Source organism: Ursus arctos, unplaced genomic scaffold (genome assembly GCF_023065955.2).
Source record: "Ursus arctos isolate Adak ecotype North America unplaced genomic scaffold, UrsArc2.0 scaffold_7, whole genome shotgun sequence".
Classification (NCBI taxonomy): domain Eukaryota; kingdom Metazoa; phylum Chordata; class Mammalia; order Carnivora; family Ursidae; genus Ursus; species Ursus arctos.
Genome location: NW_026623089.1, coordinates 74,661,810 through 74,684,961, shown reverse-complemented (window position 1 = coordinate 74,684,961; position 23,152 = coordinate 74,661,810). Strand labels below are relative to the sequence as shown.

General features: G+C 39.1%; 1 protein-coding gene across 1 annotated transcript in view; it reads right to left on the bottom strand.

The window, feature by feature from the left end:
• The window catches only part of PCDH15 (protocadherin related 15), a 1,631,248-nt gene that overhangs the window by 22,757 nt on the left and 1,585,339 nt on the right, over positions 1-23,152 (bottom strand). The window contains exons 31-33 of the mRNA XM_057308638.1: positions 14,472-14,648; positions 6,753-6,971; positions 3,557-3,709 (exon numbers count right to left, since the gene is read on the bottom strand). Of these exons, the coding sequence (XP_057164621.1) occupies positions 3,557-3,709; positions 6,753-6,971; positions 14,472-14,648 (549 nt within the window). The remainder of the gene's footprint in view (positions 1-3,556; positions 3,710-6,752; positions 6,972-14,471; positions 14,649-23,152) is intronic.

Below are 23,152 nucleotides of genomic sequence, written 5' to 3'. Positions count from 1 at the left end.
TTTGATACAGCGAAGTATCCATGACCACACATAACAGTTCTCTTATGTAGAAATCGTGATTCTCCAAATTGCAAACGAGCATTTTGGCTAATGGTTTCAGATCCTTTGCTTTGGTTGAGGATACTCAGAGCTGTCTGTTTAGGGAGAAGGATCCTTAGCTGTATCTGATTCGGTACCATTATCTCTCATCTCAGTCATTCCGTCCTGGAGCTAAAAGTACACTCCTATCTGAGATAAAGCTTGTAAGAGAATACAGAAAGGAATTCTCTATTCCCTAGATTAGAGAATTAAAGTCTCCAAGGACAGATGGGAGAATTTCTCTCAGAGTTCAAAATCACAATTGAGATATTGAAGTTATGCTAGAATCTGGACAGAGATTATTTCCTTCTATTTCAATTTTAAGCTGAATCCATTTGAAATGCTATAAACAGCACAAATAAGAAGAGGGCCTATTGGTATTTATTTTGAATACGATCTGCATCAAATTTGGGTCAAGCCTGACTTTAATGAAAAGACTTATGTTCAAATCACATAGTTTCGATATCCCTGGAAGATTTGCTCACACACTGACACTGCGTTACAGTGGCTGAGAGTGATGAATAAAGTCAGTTACGTGAAAGGTCGTAAGCAAGTATCTCTAATGAAAGCATTGGGACCTTCCCCCCAGCAAGGCTGGCTGGTTTTGAATAGTCTCTCCTCAGATTTTGCTCTCAAGCTCAAACAGAGTAACATTTACTTTATTATTGCTTAATATTTACTCACACAGCACGAATGAAATAAAAGAAAATACTATGAATAAAAATTAAGTGGCCACGTTGAAAAACGAGAATGACAGGTGAGGCAATAAAATGCTATCTAAGGCCAAAGTTGCTCCCGTGTCATTTCACAAAGATACAAACTACAAAGGGAGAATCCTCACAGGTGGACTTGGCATATCAGGCCCACCTGGATAATTCTGGAAGGACAGATAATTTGGATTAAACAGACGTCAAACCCTTCTCCTGATCTTGCAAAGTCATTTTTTTTTAAATGGACTTGACACATTATTTGGCAATTTTTAAAAAATAGTTCTTTCCAAGAAAAATTAAACCAAGAACAAATCTGTCTATATAATGGGACCACATCACTTTTGATTGAGAGACATCTCGAAATACTTTTAACAAATTAAAAATGAGAACGTTGATAGGCTTCTAGGGAGGCACAGGCTTCCAAGATACCAAAAGGGAATGAGATATGGAAGATAGAACTTTCTTTCTAAAAGCAAATGACTCCATGGTAAAAGATGAAGATTACTATATTTAGAGTAAAACTTAATCTATTCTCTTGTATCTTTTCTTTCCTAATGCCTCATATGAGAAGGATATTATTTACTTACTTATGCCTATGTATCCACAGGTGGGAAAGAGAAAACATGCGACAGAAAAAAAAAAAAGTTTGAACTGTAGTTAATTTGAGGTGATTATGAGAATACTAATAGGAACTTGATTTAAACATTTGATATGTATATCCAGAAAAGAAAATGCATGTTTTTCTATGTTCTTTGTATTTACTCATAAGAATGATACATAGTAATAGTTCAGATAAAATCGTATGGCATTTCTCTAGTAGTCTCATCACATAAAATAGCTAGCTATCTGCTTCTTGTACATAGGTAAAATTCACTTTCATTACGCAGGGTTGATTTCAATCCCAAAACTGATATTTTAAATGAGATTCAAAGAATTGTTTCTACGCCCTAACTGAAAAATTAGTCCACACTGATTTATAAAGAAGACAAATGTACTGTTTGGAAGAAAGTAAATACAGAAGTACTATGATGACTATTACAGAGCAATTGTTGAATCTGTATAATGTTATTAATTAGATCGTTATGATTTTTTTCAAAATAACCTTTGATTTTTTTTTCTTTTAATTTGATAATAATTCACTCGGAGCTAGTCTCTTTTCTAGTAACATGTGGTTAGAATCCCCGTATAAAGTTTTTAAATAGATAGGTTAAACATTTGTTAAAGATGTGTAAATGTGCAGAACTCAAAATACTTCATTAGATATATATTATAATTGCAAAATTCTCTAAGTCTACCACAATTTTTCAAATAATAGTAGTCCCGTAAGTGTTGCTATTTGAAAATGGTCACCATCAAACGATACTGATTCCAGATGACATTATAGTAGATCTACTTTTGTTAAGTAAAAATGAATATATGTCACTCACTAATTTTAGATAAAACAAAACTTTACACATAAGTCTTTTTTAGTTTCTGAATATTTTTTGGAGAGAGGTGGTTTATATAAAGAGAATCAAATCGTATTGGCTCAATTCCTACATTCACCAGTAATTCAAAAAGAGACCATCATTTTCAATGCATTAAAAAATGTTAAAAACTATATTTAAAGTATGAATCCTGTATTATTATTTTCGAAAGAATGCCAAGCCCTTAACTGTCAAGCATTAAATTCAATTTTAGCATTAAGATATACAACATGAAAATCAGTTTTAACATTTTAAAAACTTTTTAACATCATCTCATATAATAGTATTGATATGGCAAATAATATTGATATGTGTTAAAACCAGTTTGCCCATTAAAAGGTAAATGTCATAACTTTTGAGGCTTGCTTTATTCCTACTAGTAAATGCTACAAATGTAACACAGTCAAATAATGTGTTTTAGTCCCTCCACTCCACCGAATTTCAGTTAATAAAAGATGTCTTGGATTTAATTCAGTCATATTCAAAATTTTATAATATCCTTGGTTGTTTTGCTTTTTCATGTCCAAAAAAAGTTACTCTTGAATTTTCAAAACATAGGCAAGTTAAATAAGTCCAAAAAGAATCAAATTATGAGGGCAGCATCATTATGGAAACATCTGTGAAGTCTTTTCACAATAATTAAAAAGATTTTCAAATGTGGATGATTTAATATTGTTTAGAGGTTCCAAATATTGTGGGAGCAGTCTCTTTTGAGAAGAACATAATGAAAAGTATATTCTTTAAGTGGTTGGATATTTAATATTTAATTTATTTGGGTTTCAGATTTTCATTCAGATTTTAATTACTGTATCTTATGACATCCTAAGATAGTATCTTTAAAAACACTATTTTAGACCATAACATTGGTATTAAACTACTAAATAGGAGTTGGCTTTTGACACCAAATCAGGAATTACTATTTTATGATTATGCTTCATTTTTCCTTATTTCCTATGAGAAAAAATTTTTTTCCAGAACGTATTTTTAATTTTGGAGAAAAAAATTTTTCTGTGTCATTGTGAAGGTTTACAGATTAAACAGACAATTCAAGCTAGTCATCTGCCAATGTCTTCTCCAACTTCCTTTCTCTTACTGTTTTTAATGTTCTTTTTTTGCTTGCTTGTGTTTTGCTTATTATTTTTCAATTCAACTTTTCTTAGATTCTCATTTTAACAATTTTGTTTTTTTAAGAAAAATGTCATAATTCAAGTAAACTGCATTTCCGCATCAGGCTGAAATGAAATACCCCCCACCATCCATCACACCCACCTGTCTGTCAGGGCGGCTGCAAGGCCTACTTACATGGTGCTGTCTCCCAGCTCCTCGTACAGGTGCGCCCCCGGGGGAGGCGGGGGTGGTGGGGGCGCGGCCACAGGTGCAGGCGCAGGCGCTACGGGCTTGGCTGCTGGTAAGGCCGACTGGATTCGCGCCGTCTTGGTACATTCGGCTTGGCGGCTTGGGTAAGGCAAGGATGTTTTGGAACACTCATTTTAGAAATCATATACATATCAGTTGGCATATAAACCCACTAAAAACACCAGGAACATAGATATTTGAACTTATAAACTGATACAATAACAAAAGCATGCCCACAGGGTATCGTTCTCATGTACCCTCTTCCCCTTCAGGTCTTTAAAATATTTACCCCTGAATAACGGGTAGATTCAGTAGAAATATTTGCAGGTTAAGCGAAATAGTAATATTAAAGATGGGGGCAAACTATGTATAAAAATGTGGCTAATAATTGGTGGTTACTGAAAGGATCTCTTTCATAACGGGGGCAATGCTGAGGATGCATAATGTTGAAGATACGTAAGTTTTCTTTATCATTCGTCTTCCATCTGTTTCAAGAGAAGTTATTCTATTTAAAACGATTTGAAACATTTTTGACATTCGTCGCCAGAGGCTGTGTAGTTTAAGAAGGTTCTCTCTCCTGAAGAGGGGGCGGTGGCTGGCTCTGGTTGCCTTCGGATCCCTAGGACGCCTGTGACTCTTGCCTTGGACCTTTGCTGCCCTTTCTGAAAGTCCTGGAACTGTTAGTTCTTTCTCAAAACCAAGATCTCAAAGTGTGGAAGCTATCAGAGCAAACTGCCTTTTTCCCATTTCCGCCCTCGTATCCCAAAGTGAAAAACCAGCTCGATTCTGTACATACAATAGCACCAGGGAATCTGAACTACAAGTATACACTTCCTGCAGATACAAGACAGACAGACAATACACGGTCCTGGACAGGCTGACTGCTTTATCAGGAGTATCTGGGGTTTTCTTCTCATAGTACAAAAACTCATATGCAAGATGTTAATTATACTTACACTTTAAACCTGTTTCGAAAAGCAAGGAGTGAGAAAAAAAGAGAGAAAGCGACATTAGAAGTACTGCATTCATAATATTTTAACATCTGATTTTTTGTACATGATGAATAATTTACTGGTTAAACTCATAATGACACAGACTTAATGACACAGCAGGGAAAACGAAGTATTTCAATTCACAAAGCCAGAATGGGGGGAGCACCTTATTATTACTGGCAACCTCACAGAAGCTGTGAAAATGTTCATTACAGGGAAACAAAGAAATGAACTAAATGGAGCAAGAAAAACTGGATGAAAACATGGAGACGTGAATTTGAACTCTGATGGAGAAATGGTATCGCAAAGATGATCTGATCTCTGTAATCGGCTTCTTGGCGTCCTGAATGTGTTACAGGGATGGAGTCAGGCAGCAAGCCCTGAGTACACCCGGGGCTTCCCTTTGAAGCAGAGGCTGGGATTCGAAGGGGCCCCTCCTGGGTCACGAATCCAGGACACTTTTTTTCCATATTTCCCCCTTAGCTCTTCCATGTACAGTGAATTTCATGTTAATATGAAAGAAGAGCCATCCATCCAGTCTTATTTACAAGCAGAATAGAAAACCACAAAAGTTAGAGTTGTAAATATTAGAATTTTACTTTGAAACACGAGCAGGGCAAACCTCATTCTGATTGTTAGTCTATGAAAAGCAGTAACTAAAATGAATTCATGGAGTGTTGATCTGATTAATGGACTAAAAAAAAATAATTAAATCCACCTACAAAATGTTTAAATGCTAAGCATCTTAGTGATTTGTTAAATTGCAGACCACGGAGTATAATGTCTAGGATGCTTCAGTTTTGGTCACTGCATTGTGTGCCAAATATAAGAAGTTTCCCCGCTGATTTTATTGCTACAGGATTCCTTTGGGAAGCAGTGCAATGAACAACTGTAACACAGATTAGCTTTAATATGAAAATTAGTGCTGGCTTGATGGCTTAAAAATTTAAAACCATTTGTCCACTATTAAGTTGGTTCATAGCTTTAGACTTGGTGTATCAGTTGATTTGTTAAGGACACTTCAGACTCCAATATATCCACCTTAATGTATTTGCAACTTCACATTGCTTTTGTGATGAAAGATGTTCCTATGGCATCTTCATGCAGAGCCTTTCAACTTTAAGTTGGGATTACCTTGCCTGATTTAATTCAAAAGAAAATTCTCATTGTTTGAGAACAAAGACAATTTAAGAATATGTAAGTACTATTCGAGTCCTCCCCATAGGTATTTTAAATGATGAAGGACAGTTCTACCATTATTTCTTCCTCTGTGTATGTCACTAATTGATACAACTTACGATCCCTGTCTGTTATTTATTTGCATTTTGTGGTACTCTTAAGGCCATTGCTCTTCTTAACCTATTCCACAACTGTTTTCACCAGGCGTTATCAATATGGATATATTTTAAATGCCTAGACCTCTATCACAAAGGTTCCCAGCACCTAGCATCAAATAAAGCATAGTTTACTAGACGACTTCGAATACAGATGCCTGCGTTAGCCATAATTATTTTACTCCTTTGAAGGGCCTAAATAAGACAAATATAGGTATTTTCAATGGAAATATTTGCCCATAGGAACAAGGAAAATGGAAGACCTGCACAGCCAAAATATCCTGTCGTATGTTACAATATGGGTTCTCGCAGGGCTACCCAGGAAGGAGGAACCACCATGGAAAATGACATGCGGCATACTCTGATTTTTAAATAATTTTGCCAACACTGTGGTCATTTACACAGATCCAAATTTAACAACATGGATACAATGCTATCGTGACCATGTGGTTAGGTCGCAGACCTTCCTTGGGACCAGGGATATCTGCATATGTCATTCCTCTGCCTATGACATTTCCTAGGATCCCTGCTGCCTTCCTTCCCCAGACTCGGAACCTCAGAAAGAGTATGAACACAGCCACAGGAGCTAACCTGACAGTCCTATCGGAGGGGAACATACTAGGAGCATGGGAATATTGAGTATACTGTGGGAAATGTTGGAAGTTTGTTTTGTTTTCCCTTAAAGGAAGGCCACTGGGTGCAAGAAGGATACAGCAATCCCCGAAATGTTTGCTCCACTCCTGTTTGGGGACTCCAAAGCCATGTCACCAGGGGTGGCTTTTCGATGATGCCATGTTTCGGTCGAGGAATACTTACTGTCTGTAGCTGACCAGAACCACCAAGATGGCAGGAATACAGCACAGGATAATGATGAAGGCGAGGGCCAGCAAGGCCCCTTCTGTGTAGCCCAGACTTTCTCCTCGCTTTTTAATGCTCGTCACTGCCTCCGGGGTCCGGATCTCCAAAATGCGTCCTCCTTCCCCGTAATGCGGCTGGAAGTCTTTATTGATATCAAGCAGTTTGCCATCCAAAAATCTTTATTGTTAGATAAATAGTAAAATCAATGATGTTAACAGAAAAAAAATTCTGTAACAGAATTTTGTACTTTTCATATTTTCTATAAAAGTATTTTTGTAAAATATTAAAAATATTTTAAAGAAAATAATTTTGTAATATCTTGTTACTATTTTTATTAAATATTAATATTTAAAAAATAAATTTGTGATATTTTAATTGAAACACAAGTTGAGTCTATCTCATGAATAAAAAAAATATAAAAAGAGCAATGAAGAAGAGCAATACGACCTATAGACATATCACAGATATTAATAACAACGACCCTAATATACTCACAGATTGGGAAAAATAATTACCACCATCACTGAACTTAGTATCACTCTGGTGAAATTACTTCATTATTAAGTTATTCAGGTGAATAAATATTCTAAATTACATATAGCAAAGTTTAAAATTATATCCTGCATTTTGTCTGCTTGGGTCCTCAGAAAAATCCTGTAGAACTGAACATTATAATGCTAATTGACTGCAGGCCAGAAAGCTACACAGTTAGGGCCCCAAGTCGGAGACACCAACCCAAGCCCTCAGGCTCCGAAATCTACATTTGTTTTATATGTCCACACTCTCAAATCCCAACCAAAATAACATTGTATGGGGAAGAGGCGAACAAATTAAAAGGTGTTTCCTGCCTAGATAGGGAAGACTATATGAATGATGCAGACAGCAAACCAGTCAGGACGACAGGAATTAGCCAATTTAAGACCACGGTTCTTGCAAATTCTTCCTCTAAATAATGCAGTTTCTACTATGGGCATCACATTAGGGTACGGGGGATAATCGAGGAATAATTATTACATAATTTTACTAGATTGAATGATTTTGTTACATATGAAATGTTATGTTGTAATTAGCAGGTAATAGTTTTTTTCAAAATTCCTTGGGAACATTGGCACAATCCCTTATAAATCCTACAGTACTGATGTAACAGATGTGTCCTTAATATCACAAAGCCACATCATGTCTTAGGGATTTTTAATTTTGAATTTTTAAAGATGTTCATCTATAAAAATCAAATATCTTACTATAGAAAACTGGAAAGCACAAACTGTCCAAAAAGCATAAGTACTCATAGGCCCCCAAAGCGGAAGCTGCTCACATTTGGATATATCCCAATCGAATCTCTCTTAATATTTTTATTCTCATAATTAAACAGCATGTATGAAGTGAAAACGATTATTTTAGAAACATATTGCATAATATAAACCACTACACTTATGTTGAAAATGCAGAAAACACAATGAAATGGGGGAAGAATTTATTTTTATTTATTTATTTTTTTTAAAGATTTTATTTATTTGACAGAGAGACAGCCAGCGAGAGAGGGAACACAAGCAGGGGGAGTGGGAGAGGAAGAAGCAAGCTCCCAGTGGAGCAGGGAGCCTGATGTGGAGCTCGATCGCAGGACCCTGGGATCAGGCCCTGAGCCGAAGCCAGATGCTTAACGACTAAGCCACCCAGGCGCCCCATGGGGAAAAAAATTTTAAATGGCCCAAATTTCACCATCCCATGATAACAAAGAGCACCATGCTTATGCATCTTACAATCTACTTTATCCCTTTTGACACTTCTTTTTTAATTTTCTGAGTGATCCTGCTGACGTTATATCTACTGTACGGTGTTCATAGCTTCCTTATGGAAAAAACAGATGACTCATATCGGATACGAATTCCACTGGGTAGTTTATTAGACTTGCCATTTAAGAAACCCAATGGCTTAGATAACTCAATTTTAGTTTGAAAGGTGTACATGTTTTTACTCAAGTTTTCATATGATAATGTAAGGCAGTTAGGATTTTTGTTGAGTATTTTTTTTTTTTTTACAAATTTGCTTTTGTAGATACAAAATATACTTTTATAGCAATTTTCCTAGGTCGTTTTTAGACGCGTTAAAAAATATATAATAAAATTTAACTATGGTTCCAAGTGCTAGAACAGAATGGTACCACATTTTGTTTGAATTTTTTATCAGATAAGTTAAGAAGTTCCAAATAATGTACAGACTAAGAGTTCTTCTGCAAGAAAACACTATTGGAGAGTGGGAAGAATCATTAGTTTGGGTGAGGACTTCACCCGTATCCTATGGAATCCACTAGATGGACCCACTTCTACAGGATTCTTGCATTTCACATCCCATCACCCGAGGGAAGATTTGTTAGTCTTTTTACAGTACAAGAGCTCCATTATTTTGATATTTCCTTTGTTTATTTCTCAATTTACGTAAATGTCCTCATTGTTTCCTGGAACACTCGATTGTTTCTGAACCCACACCTAATCTAGAATATCCTTCTTTTTGCTTTCTACATGCAAAACAGTTTTGCCTAGGTGCAAATTCCATAAGATTTTTCCTTAAAAAATTGTGGATCCGATTCTCATTGCCTTTTGGCATCTTATCGTACATATGGGACATCTAAGGCTTATCTAATTTTTTATTTCTTTATAATTGAGTCACTTTTATTTGTGTTTCAATGGCATGAAAATACATTCAGATACTTTTCAATGACACATGATGACATTTTCATTGATTTGGCTGGGAAAGTAATGGCATCTTTTCATTATATTTTTAGTTTATGTTTCTGGGGTCACTACACTACAGTGTTTTTACCTCAGAGATGCCTACACTGGTCAGATTGTATCTTCATTGTCCTCTAAATATATTTTGATCTCTTATAATGCATATCTCCCCCCCCCCTTTCTTAATGCCTCTGAACTTCTTATGTATATACTTTATGTGGCCAATTTCTTTTTCAGATGTTTTCTCATTTCAGGCAAATTTGGAGATTTTCCACCCTAGGGTGGAAAAAATGGCCCCCAAACCTTCAGGGTTTTGTTTTATACTTTTTCTGATTTGGGGACAAAGCTAGTTTCCATGTCGGTCCTTGAAGAAACACTCTAATTGGCCTCCCCGGGAGTGTGTGCTGACCCACACCCAGGCAGTGAGCAGATAGGGTTGGCATCCAGAGGGGGAGGCAGTGTAGATGCCCACCACCAGTACCGTGGAGGAGGGGCACTGGTAGGGTTGTTTCACCAGAAATGGAAGGATTCAGGGCTCCTCAAACACACATACCATTTCACTGTCTGATATGGTCTTGCTTTCTACTGAAAGTGTTTAACTGTCTTCCAGTAGTTTCTGGAGAATATTTCCAGAGATAAATTCTACCTCTGAGTCATCAGGATGTGATTTCTTTTAGTTTGTTTTTCAGTATTTATTACTGATTCCATTTTGCCCCATGCTTACTTATCTTAGGAAGGAGATCTATCTGTCAGATCTGCTTTGTTTTCGTGATGAGTAAGGGACAGGTGAAGCTAGGGAGGGAGAGATAGGAAGGGGGCCAGAGGGTCAGGTTCACAAAATTCAAAATGGTGAGAGATGAAGGAAACCAGAGATAAGGGAACAAACCAGACCATCCTGCCCTAGTTGTCAGAGGTGGGGTTTCGTTGTAATAGCTACTGGTGACCAAGAAAATTACCAGACCCTAAAAAGGAAGTAAGCCATGGAAGGTGTTATCACTAGTCCTTGCTCTATGGTGATATCAATAGAGATGTTAAAAGGATTTAAGTTCCCTGGTTAGCTTTCTATAAAAGACCATCCCTAAAAGCCCTCAGTGGCAGCCCTGTTGGGATCCCTCTCGCTCCTGAGAGCTTTTTCTGTTTCCTTGCTTAATAAACTTCTATCGCTTTACTCACTCTCCTTTGTTCACGAGATTCATTCTTCGACTCCATGAAGCAAGAACCTCACTCTCCCACATCACTGACATGACATAAATTCCTAAGTCAGTTCCTTGTCTTCTAATTCACTCTGCTGATGGAGCACATGCAAACACGCACCCCCGCCTCTGTTTACTTGTAAGGGACCCGACTGTCAAAGCATGGTGTGTAAGCACCGGTCGACGCTGTATTTTACCTTGAGGGTTATGCTACTGCAGTGCACATATAAATGTAGAGATAAAGGGGAGGGTGAGCAGGAGTATGTAGTCTGTACTTCACAAAGACCTGAACCAGATGGTAGAGGGGCAGCTGCCTCTTTCCCTGATAGATACCGTTTCTGGGTTTCCGACAGGTGTACAGAGGGAGCGATGGTTAACACATCTGCCCACATCCATTCCACTTGGATAAGGTCGTTTTGCTTAATAAAGCAAACCATGGGTACTATTTCCTTTATGCAGTTCCAAATTATAGACTGATTTATATTCCTCTATATATCATACTCTACTTATAGTAAACTAGAGTCTAATAATTAGTTTTCCATTATTTAAATTTTCACTATTCTTTATTTTTATGGGTTTTTTTCCCCCCTGATCTTGGGAATTTGAAAGATGTTTCATAAATACTTGGTAGTCAGATTCTATTTTAAAGTATAAATGTGTTATTATACACTATATTGTAAATGCAGTTTGTAGAATATACAGGCCTTTCCTACCTTCTCCGTTTCTCGTTTACCATCTGGACAATGTTAAACAGGATGGATGTATAAAAAGGTGCATGAGCTAAAATTTTATTTGTTTTAAACAAATATTAAGTTCTATTTTAAAGTAATATAATCTGTTTCTGTTAAGGGTGCAGAAAGCCATAAGACCCCGTGGCTCCCACCCTAATGACAAAAAAGAGATAATACGAAAATCATAACTTTTTTGCAAGCAAAATTCCAAATTCCAAAGAGTGACAGTTTCCTCCACAGGGAGATGAGACCATACGTTGGTTCACCTTTCACGAAACAAGGAAAAGGTGACTGCCAAAAAAAAGCAAATAAAAGAAATGAGCTAAAATGTTTTAAAGATTTTATTTATTCATTTGAGAGAGAGAGAGAGAGAGAACAGAAGCAGAGGGAGAAGCAGACTCCCTGCTGAGTGCAGAGCCAGACTCTGGGCTGGATCCCAGGACCCTGAGATCACGAACTGAGCCTAAGGCTCAACCGACTGAGCCACCCAGGCGTCCCACAAATGAACTAAAAGTTTAATAAATTTTTAGAAGCTCAGTATGTACCAACATATAAAGTGGGCATAAGAGACCCATGAACACAAGTGGGGGTTGGCGTTGTATTCACTCGCAAACTGTTTTCCAAGGACCCCCATAAGATAAACAAGGGACAAGGCTGGAGATGGCAGAGAAATCCCTTTCTAGTGCAAGGTTATAGGGAGCCGGCAGCTAAGGCTGGGGCACCCTGCAATTCTATGGACCTGTATCTCCTACAAAGCAAGAGCCTTACACCACAGAAAGAGGGGAGGAAGTATCCCAATCCTTAGGGGTCAGGCTAAGCCCACTGCTTCTGGGGAAGAGGTATAAGCAAAAATCCACTCCATGTGGAGGAACAACAGTTCTCTTGGGTTGAAGACCCTATACAGAGTAGAGGTCTACTACTGGTTGGGAGGGGCAGGGAACTCCCTGACACCCAAGACACACCACAAATGCGCCTGCCATGGGAAGGAGGGGGAGAAAAGCCGAGAGAGCCTCAGCCCAAGTCTGAGGCACGCAGGCTAGACAAGGAGAACAGAGAGCCACCGAGCCACCGTGCTGCATCGAGCTCATGGCCATTCCATCCTCTCTTTAAGATAGAGAATTCTGATTTATAGTTATTCTCGATTTTTCCCTTCTTTCCTGGTTATAATAGTTATTCAACTGAATTTCTATCTTTAGTCTCTACAATATAATCTAGGTTTGGGAAAGCTTATTTAGAGTGAAGGTTGTTTCTACTTCCTAGTGTCAGCTGAAACCCACTTGGCTTCAGTTTCCAAACGGTTTACCTCTAAAATGTTTACATGTGCAATTCACATGATGATCATCATTACTTTACTCTTTTTTTTCTTTTTTTAAAGATTTTATTTATTTATTCGACAGAGATAGAGACAGCCAGTGAGAGAGGGAACACAAGCAGGGGGAGTGGGAGAGGAAGAAGCAGGCTCATAGCAGAAGAGCCTAATGTGGGGCTCAATCCCATAACGCCGGGATCACGCCCTGAGCCGAAGGCAGACGCTTAACCACTGTGCCACCCAGGCGCCCCCATCATTACTTTCCTCTTTAAAGCTAGGCTAACAGCCTAAAGAAAACAGATGTTTTTATAGTTAGGGAAAACACCCTAAGTTCAAACAATCTACCATCATATTTTAAAATAAAACCAATGTCTGTAAAAACACAGAATGCAGATGGGTTTGAACAAATGTTAATAATAACAATTACTAGAATATATACTAGTATATATTTTTTAAGTATATTTCTAAATGAATTTTAAAATTAATACAATATGCAAAAATTGGCTTGCTAGATCTAGCATGCCACTTCATCTGGAAGTTGGTTCTAGAACTTGAGAGGAAGCCACGGCTCAATCATCTCTACTTTCCCACCATGATTAACATACCATCTTGCCTGTGGCTAAACAGCTATTAAATTTAAGCTGATGAATAACATACTTAATAACTGTGGCTCTTTTATAATTAAGTTGCTATTAAATCGCTATTTCATTATTGCTAAAATAGCAGCAGTGAAATTTTGTTGAAGAATAGATTTAAATTCAGAACAGACTCAATTCAGAATGTATGGGCTTTAATAAATAAACGGGTAGATAGATATTTGCTAAGTACATATACGCAGCCACATATGGATATATATGTAAATTAGTATATGCATATATTTATTTAGTGCTCTTCAGTATATACAAAGGAGAACTAGAATCTGAAATTATGGATTTGGGTACATATATATACACAAATACTGATAAATATTTAGGATATATACATACGACTATGTATTGTTGTATATTGTTTAAGTAAAAATGTATTTCAATTTAAATGAGATTTGCATTCCAAGAGTCTGGTGGACACTAGGTGGCACTAGAGCAAAGCTGAAACTAACAACAACAAAGTAAGCTGTTGGAAATAATTTCCGCGGGGAGAATGCATAGCAGCGTTTTGCTTAGAATTCGCATTTTCTTTATTTTTAGAATTCGTAACTCAAATATTCAAATTCACCAAGATGAAATAAATAGATGGAAAGTATGGACTGAGGTGGAAAGGGTTATCCCCTTTGCCCCCCACACCCCAGTCAAGGGGGAAAAAAAAATAAAAAAGATACTAATTTTTGCTGATTCAGCCTTGAGGAAAGCTACATTTATTCTTAAAATTCATGCCTACTGACACTGTCTCAGGCAAACTGATACTTGAAGGGATCTGTGCTCTCCCCCTTCCGACACAGGGGCATGGAAGCAGGAGCGGAGCCGGCCTGAGGTCACCTCTGGGAGCTGCCCCTTGCTCCTAATGGAAACTTCTGACCTCCAAAGTCACGCTCCCCCACTCCTGGCCCTGAAAACGTCGAGGCACGAGGACCCTAAATACCGTCTCTGGTTTCTTTGCTTACACTTCACTTTCAACAACGAACTGGTGGGTTTTAAACTTTCAGTACTTACAGCCTTAAGTCAGGATCATCTGTAGGTGATACCGTGACCAGGGATACAGACAGTAAAAGGACTTACTTAAAAAGCTCATTTCTGTCGATGGCTCTGTTGGTTTGCGGGTCGATCGCGTACACGGTCAGGTCGCATTTGGTGTAATCTTCTAGAGAAAAGGCGTCCCCGTGCCTGCGAGCACCAATGGACTCCACCACCACCTTCGCCCCGGGAATTTGCTCCTGGACATAGCGATCCAAAATCCTGTAGTTCAAACACAGTTCAAACACGACACTCTGACGGGCTTTCTGGGGGAAAAATACCACTCTCAACTTGCAATGACATTTAGTTAATGAAAAATGATGACAGCCTGGTTTTTGCTAATGTTTACTGAATATAAACACTTGAAAAAAATTCTCTGTATTTTTTCAGCATTTAACTCCCAATGATGCTAGAAACGAAGTAAGGTAGGAAGAGGTCATCAACCATGTCCTGTTTAAGTCTACACTTTTGGAATTTAAGATACCATTTGAGCTTTACGTGTCTCGTGGGAATTGGCCAACTATGTTGTACAAATAAACCGTCTATGGTTTGTAGGAGGCTGGGGGTCTTAGAACTCTCGAATTCACGTGGTTGGTGTTATACTTGTACGCTCCACCAGATTCTGTGATACGTGGCGCATAGCTGTGGACCAAGGTCCAGGACCAGGATACCTGTTTCGCTCAGGGTGTAAAGACTCAGGGCATTAGAGCAATGAGAGGAGCTAGAGTGGTTTTGCAATGGCAGGTTTACCAGGTTAAGAAAAATACTGCATGCAAATCTCAGAGGCTATTCAGGTGAATACAAACAACGATAAGATCTATCATTTGGTCTAGAATCAACAATATTCAGTAGAAAAGACAGAAGTAATGTTAACCTATAAGTAATTTCTGGAAAATACATTTTTTTTTCTATTTGCATAATTTGATTTTAATGGAAAGCACAAGTTATCGCCATGTAAGTGTCTGTGGTCTGTACCGCCACAAATTACAATTTCCTTAATGTCCTTTCCTTATTAAAAACTTTACATTATTAATCCCCATAGATTAACATCAGAATGTATGCTATTATTTATAGACATTCAAATGTAAATGAATTGATTTTAACAAGTAGACACAGCAAATGTTTTTAAATTTACCTATAGATGCGATGCTCCCTTTGGAGTCCCTGTTGTGAGGCCCTTTTCAAGGGGGATCAGGAGAAGCAATATAATCTCAAGTCTTTAATACGTCAGGAAACAGCTTTTACTTCAGATGCCAAAAGTGACCTGCTTTCTGCTCTATTAGAAAAAATGTTGCCTTAAGGGTCTGGTGTGTGTTTGGTTTGCCCTTGTCCGAGGAGCAGCACTGATGCTGAGCTCGGGGGACGTGGCAGCACCACTGAGCCCAGGTGTATGGTGCCCACACCAGAGGACGAAACCCACGGCAGCGAAGCGCTTTGTCTGTTGCTTTTATTTTCTTTTTAATTGTATCTATTTGCTTTTAAATGTGTAGGAAGCAGCATAGTCAAAGTCCCTTTTATTAAAGTACTATTCATTCTCGTCCTTTTCTCATCAGCTCATACCACGGGTCTGTCTGCCTGACAGTATCTCTTCTGATGAGATCCTTGCTGAGGAATAAAGAAAAGAAGAATGTATTCTCCCCAGAACCTGAAGAGAATGGCTGCACGAGGAGACAAAGACTGTGGAACAGTGTTAGCCTGTGTTTTAGGATTCTTTTCCTGAGACACTTATGCTCCCTAACAAGAAAGAGAGAGAGAAAGAAAGAGAGAGAGAAAGAAAGAGGGGAGGGAAGAAGAGGGGAGGGGAGAGGAGGGGAGGGGAGAGAGGAGGGGAGAGGAAGGGCAGGAGGGGAGAGGAGAGGAGAAGAGAGGAGAGTAAAGAGGAAGGCAGGCTGGCCCTGGATTCAACAACATTATACTCTTGACAGTTGGTACAGGTGTGAATGGGAAGAACATCAGGGTAAAGAGCTCGGACGTTTGGCTTCAGTTTTCAGCTCCCTTCTTTACAAACTGCAAACTCTTAGACCAGTAAGAAGCCATCCAGGGCTCAGACGCCTTAACCACAAAATGAGGAAACCAGCTGCACGTGGGATGATTGTGTGCATTAACTGCACAGACACTTATAGTCAAATCTCTGCGCGGTTTGGAGCACATAGTCACTATTCCATAAAATATGATTATGCTTATTATTAATTTGGCTTAAAAGTCTGCATTAATAAACCTCTCCCATGCCTCTAATTCATTTAAGACATTTAATGAATTTGTGGACTGTTAAGAAAGCATGTTTCTCACTAGTAATATTAGTTCACAAATCAAATCCAGATAAGAGGACATTGTTAAATATACGGCGCAAGGTGGCCCTCCGTCCCAGCACTGCCCTTTAACAATTTCTAACTGCTGCACGGCATGAACACATCGCTTAAGTATGTTCCAGGGAAATCCCTTATTTTTGCATAAACTATGTCTTCCTACAATGAGGAAACTTGTCTGTTGAGCTTGTGTCCTTTCCTGTATTTTGGGGGAATATTGCAGAATCATGTGTGACTGAAACTTTAAATGTGCAATGAAATATAACTGTACTAATTCCTTCATCCCATCAGGGACTCATACACCAATGAAGCCTAAAAATGCGTTATATCATTTAAAATATGTCACAATGTCTTCTCCCTGAATTCTTTCCTCTTAAAACTTTGGAGATCTTTGGGAATGAAACATCTCTTATGACGAAGAAAAAGGTGTCCAGACTTAAACTCCTTCCTTACCTTTTCTGATAAATATATGTTAAACTAAATTTAAACCTTTTTAAAGAGAACACATTTTGTAAAAATCTGTCTTTCCACTTCTCAGCTATATCCATCTACCTAAGCATTTCTGCCATCTCTGTTTCTATTACCTACATACATGAATATATTACATATGTACATAAATACATGCTATTCAAAAAATGGCTCGTTAGCCCTTATCTTCAAATGTACATGGGTACATTGTTGCTTCCTAAAGGTTTCCTGAGCTCATGATTTTTTTAGTCACTTACTTTGAACTGACTCATAGAAATTAGTACCAGTGTTTCAATTGCCTTTATGTTTTGCTTTAGATTATTAATATCTCAGGCCAATTCATACATACAGTTTGGAATCAAATGACATGAGAATTTACTACAGGTAAATTCATTAAGAACAAACATGTCTCTCCAGCCTATCAGCCTAATTATTTGCACACTACTAGTATACAGACCACATGTATACAGAGACCCAGAGAGACCTCCATTGTTGCTTATCTGTAATATCTGTATCATGCATTTCTCATTATATCAAGGGAGATGTCTGCAATGACATTTATATAATGTTAATAATACGTAGGTCCAGGTGGTATGATTTTGGGTTTGCTGTAAAAAGTTCCTAAAAATGGTTTTACATTCCTCTTTGTATTATGTTGCTTGAATTTCTTGTAATGGGCATAAGAAAACAATATGGTCATACTTTTTTTTTTTTTAAAGATTTTATTTATTTATTTGACAGAGAGAGACAGCCAGCAAGAGAGGGAACACAAGCAGGGGAAGTGGGAGAGGAAGAAGCAGGCTCCCAGGAGAGGAGCCTGACGTGGGGCTCAATCCCAGAACGCTGGGATCACGCCCTGAGCCAAAGGCAGACGCTTAACGACTGTGCCACCCAGGCGCCCCAATATGGTCATACTTTTAAAAACTCTTTAGCTCCCTACTTCCTCCTCCCCAACTTAAGAAAAAAAATATTCTTAAAAAAGATTTATCTATTTATCTGAGAGCAGGGAGAGGCAGAGGGAGTTGGAGAATGTCAAGCAGACTCCCCACTAAGCACAGAGCCGGACGCCGGGCTCAGTCTCACAGAGTCTCCTGAGATCAGGACCTGAGCTGAAGGCAGACGCTTAACCAACAGAGCCACCCAGGCACCCCAAGAAAAAAGAAATCTTTACATAAATTTTCAGAGTTTAAAAATATAGAAGATTAAGTTAGAATTGTAGTTGTCTAATAAATTTATAGCAAAACTCAGGTAAGTGGTTAGTGGGAAATTTTCATTCACTTATTCATTTATTTTCATTCATTCATTCCATAGATATTTACTCAATGCATACCACGGACCAGGCACTGTTCTTGACACTTGGAATATATCCAATATATCTAGACACTTGGAACAAAACCAAGATCTCTCACATCGCAAAACCTGCATTCTAACTGAGCAAGATAGACAAGATAATAAAATAATAAAATGTGGGGCTCCCGGGTGGCTCAGTCCGTTAAGTGTCTGCCTTTGGCTCAGGTCATGATCTCAGGGTAGGGTCCCAGGATCGAGTCCTGAACCGGGCTCCTTGCTCAGCAGGGAGCCTGCTTCTCCCTCTGCCGGCCCCTCCCCCCCCGCTTGTGCTCTCTGTCTTAATAAAAATCTTAAAAAAATAAAAATTAAGATAAAATGGCAGGAGTGTTTAGGAAAGGTGCCACTGAGAAGTTGCTGTGTGAGCAGACTGAAGGAGACAGTGAGTAATGTGGACATCACAGGCAGGAGCCTTCCAAGAGGAGGAAATTGCCCACTGTCCGTGTCCCCCCCCCCCCCCCCCCGCCTCATGTGAAAAGCCAAGTGTACAAGTGTGGCTGCAGCAGAGAAGTTGGGGACAGATCACATAGGGGCCTGTAAGGACTGGAAGGGCATTACCTTTTATTCTGAGTAAAACCGAGACCACTGCTCGAGTTTAAACATGGAAGTAATAGAAGAGACCTTTAAAAGAAACAACACTGGCCGCTATGTTGTGACAGGCTCCAGTGGGGGTCAATAGGAGAATCGGGCAAACAAGTTAGTAAAGACTTTAAGGAGATGAAGAACTTATTAAATGCCTAGTCTACTCAATAATTTGGATGAAGAGAAGATACAACACAATCCTTGATTATTAGCCATCTATGAACCACACAATCAAGTATTAATACCTATATATTATTAATATGCCTGGTTAAATATGCAAGAGGCCTGAATCTTTTAAAATAGATCAGTGAAGGCCATGCTTAACTGGACAAATACTTCCAGTAATTATCTGGTCGACCTAGCTAAGCTCTGGCCTTTTGTGGTTGCTCATTTGGAAATAGGTCAATTTTTATAGATTCTTCTTTGTTTAAAGAAAAGCATAAAGGAAAGACCAGAGCTCAGAATTCCATTTCTGATGCTTCGTTATTTCCCTTGCAGTGTCTACCTAGGCACAGATGGCTCTCAAAAGAGGGTACCATTTTTTCAGAGTTCCATCTGCTTCTTCCTGTTGCTTTTTGTATTGAACTCAGAGCACAGATCCCTTCTCTGCATCTTCTCATGCCCTCTGAATTGTTTCCTTATGAAGTCCAGGATTTTGCGTATGGGGAAAGGTGATCCTAGTAGCCATGGGATAACTACACTATTATACAGCATGGTATTAAAGCTCGCTGACTTCTCAGGAAAAGGGGGATTTATGCATAACCACCGACTTGACGATACACTTTGATGATACTTTAGGTCTATAATGTGGAGAAAATTGCACTCGACTGCAAAAATAAAAAACAGTAATAGAAAAGTATTTACTGACTACAATATTCTGTGAAAGACCCCAAAGGGCTGAGGATTTTCCACTGTGCCTGCACAGGTGTGCCTCCTGGACAGGAGCTGGGCCGTTAGCTGCTCCCTGCGCCCCTCTGGATTACCCAGACTACTCACGCAGTGGCTGCTTGCCCCAAGAACATAAAGCCCTATAGAACATTCTATCCTCCCTCCCCAAGGTCCTTGGGAGACTTCCATGCCTGGCATTTTCAAATAAAAGCTTATGCTAATCGTGCTCTGATTTTCTCCCACAATATTCAGTCACCTGCCCTCCCCCTTCCATTGGCTTTAGAGGAGAAACGTTTTAGAGATATACTAATATTAAATTTCAGAGAAAGAACTCTCGGGCTCTGTTTTAGATGAGGATGGGGATGGGGCCCACAGTTTATAATGTCATCACTGCTGAGTGGTTCAATACCTGCTATAAAGTGCATACTCTTTGGGATCTCTAAAGAAGTAATACTACGTGGACACTGAACAAGGAAATACATATTAAAGCATGTTAACTAATTACATTCCTGGAAAAATAAGATTACGGTTCAAACAATACAGAGCTGGATTTTACCCAAGCTCTTTGCTCCTGGCCAAGCGCTATAAGCCCCCAGCCAGCTCTTCCGGGAAACAGCATATTGCAAAGAACCATCCTTCTCTAAGCCATGGGGATGCCAGGCACAGATCCTCCAAATTCCCATTTTCTTCTTCATACATGATTAGCTGAACTGTTTTGTCCCAACCGATGTATCAATCAAACAAAAATTCTTGTTAACCAACACCAGTTAAGTTTTTCTCCTTCCTTCAAGTTTCTAGATTTTGACCCACCCTTGGCATGTGACAGCACAGAAGCCCACCGGCCCCTCCAGGACGGCGGATGTTGGGGTGAAACACTCTGTGAGCTAGATCCACTGTCCTGTCACCCCCTTACCCACAATGGTCCTTTCTGCCCTTGCTCGCTGCTCACTATAAAAGAAAGGCTTTTTTTGCCTAACCTTCGAGTGCCGTCGACCTCTGGGTCAGTTTTCCCTATGACAACGGTTCTTCTCCCTAGTACCTTAGTTCCTCTCTCCGGCCCTAGAATAATCCTTACAAGTAAAGTTCCTCTTCTAAATCCAGATTTGTTTGACACACAGAACAGGTAGACAGCTAAAGGAGACTTTCTCACACTCCTGTGTCGTCTTGTTAAATGAGTGTGTATTACCCGCCAACGTAGATGATATGCGAAGAATGTTTAGCAAACTACACGAAACAAATGATTTTTCATTCTCCCCTTTCCTTGATCCCTATGCCCGCTGTGAATTAGCCATAAGGCCCCAAATTTCCAGTTGCATTAGCTGCTTTTCTCTCGCTTAAGATGTGTGCATTCTCATCAGCACTGCTTAATTATAATTTAAAACTGTTCGAACGAACTATAAAAGAACAAGCTCTAAAGTTTGTTTCTGCCACTAAAAATGACAAAAATACGAGCAAGGCTAATCAACCCCCCACCCCTGACCGTGGTAATGAACGGTCATCCCCAGCGCTGTCTACTCATGACAAATGGAAGTGTATGCCTGGGACTGTGCTGTCCATACCACAAGAACTGTACTTGGTCCTTATAAGATATGTGAAAAAAAGGCGTTGATAAAGTCCCATGACCCATGTGGACTGTGTTGGGTTTTTGTCTGCAAAGCATTTATTTCTCTCCCTCAAAACACCCTGATTTCAATGGAGGCATCAGCCTGGTGCCCAACACGCACAATTGACTTGAATCTGTGCTCCCGTCCTGCCTCATCCCATGCCCAACACAACCGCAGGTGACGCAGACCAGACCCTCTTCTCTCTGGAGTCTGGTTCTTGAGTCAAAGACACAGGAATGTAAAACGTGTGGAACTCCCACACTGAGGTGCTACACACTCATCAGACTGGAATTGAGCTCATACCTATTCACCCCTGCGGTTCTTGCTTCCCCCGCCTCTGCACCTGCCCCTGTTCGTGGCTATTCCCCAGCCCGTGTTCCCTCCTCTTGTTGCCACTGTCGGCTCCCAAAAGCTTCCGGCAAAGCTCCCTCCACTGAAGTTAGCCTCAGCCCATTTCCTGCACATTAGCCCTCGTAAGACGCATATTTGCTCTTACGGTCCCACTGTACCAAAACGCAAGTCATTTTTCTAATTCTCTCATGGAAGCAACATCTGTCTGATTTTCCTAGTCCAGGTCTAATCGGTCCTGCTAGACTCTGTAAATCCGCCGGCCACATATTTTACTTTCTGCTTAAAGTTGCAAGTTGCTCATTATAGAGTTTGAGAAAAATTTGTATTCTGGAAAAATCTAATCATTTACATTTGCCCTGAACCTAAATTCTTGGGAGCAATATATTAATTTCAAATAAAATAGTGTAAACAAACATATAGCAGAATAGTATTTGATTATAACAAACTTTCTCAAAACAAAGGATGGTCTTTGATCTTCTAAGAAGCAAATATAGTGCAAATGAATTAGTATAGTAATTACAATCGTTAACCAAAACTTAAATTTTTATTTAGGGCTTATTGTTCTACTTTAGTTTAAAAGATCCGTAATGTACTCATTTTTTTAAAAAGATTTTATTTATTTATTTGACAGAGAGACAGCCAGCGACAGAGGGAACACAGGCAGGGGGAGTGGGAGAGGAAGAAGCAGGCTCCTAGCGAGGAGCCTGATGTGGGACTTGATCCCAGAACACCGGGATCACACCCTGAGCTGAAGGCAGACTCTTAACGACTGCACCACCCAGGCGCCCCCTGTAATGTACTCCTAATACTTAGTAATAAGTCACTATGCCATCTCTAGACAAAGTTTCAAAAACTCAAGTTCTAAATATAACACATACATTTTATATGCGTATAAATACACATGGGTGTACGTATATGCGTGTAGTTACATAAAATGTTTATGTCTTATACACATAAGCTTATATGAAAATACATGTGTGTAAAACATCTCTCGTGTTACCGCATTAATTAATTTTAACTAGTTTATTATTTATTTATTTATTTTAAAGATTTTATTTATTTATTTGACAGAGATAGAGACAGCCAGCGAGAGAGGGAACACAAGCAGGGGGAGTGGGAGAGGAAGAAGCAGGCTCACAGCAGAGGAGCCTGATGTGGGGCTGGATCCCAGAACGCCGGG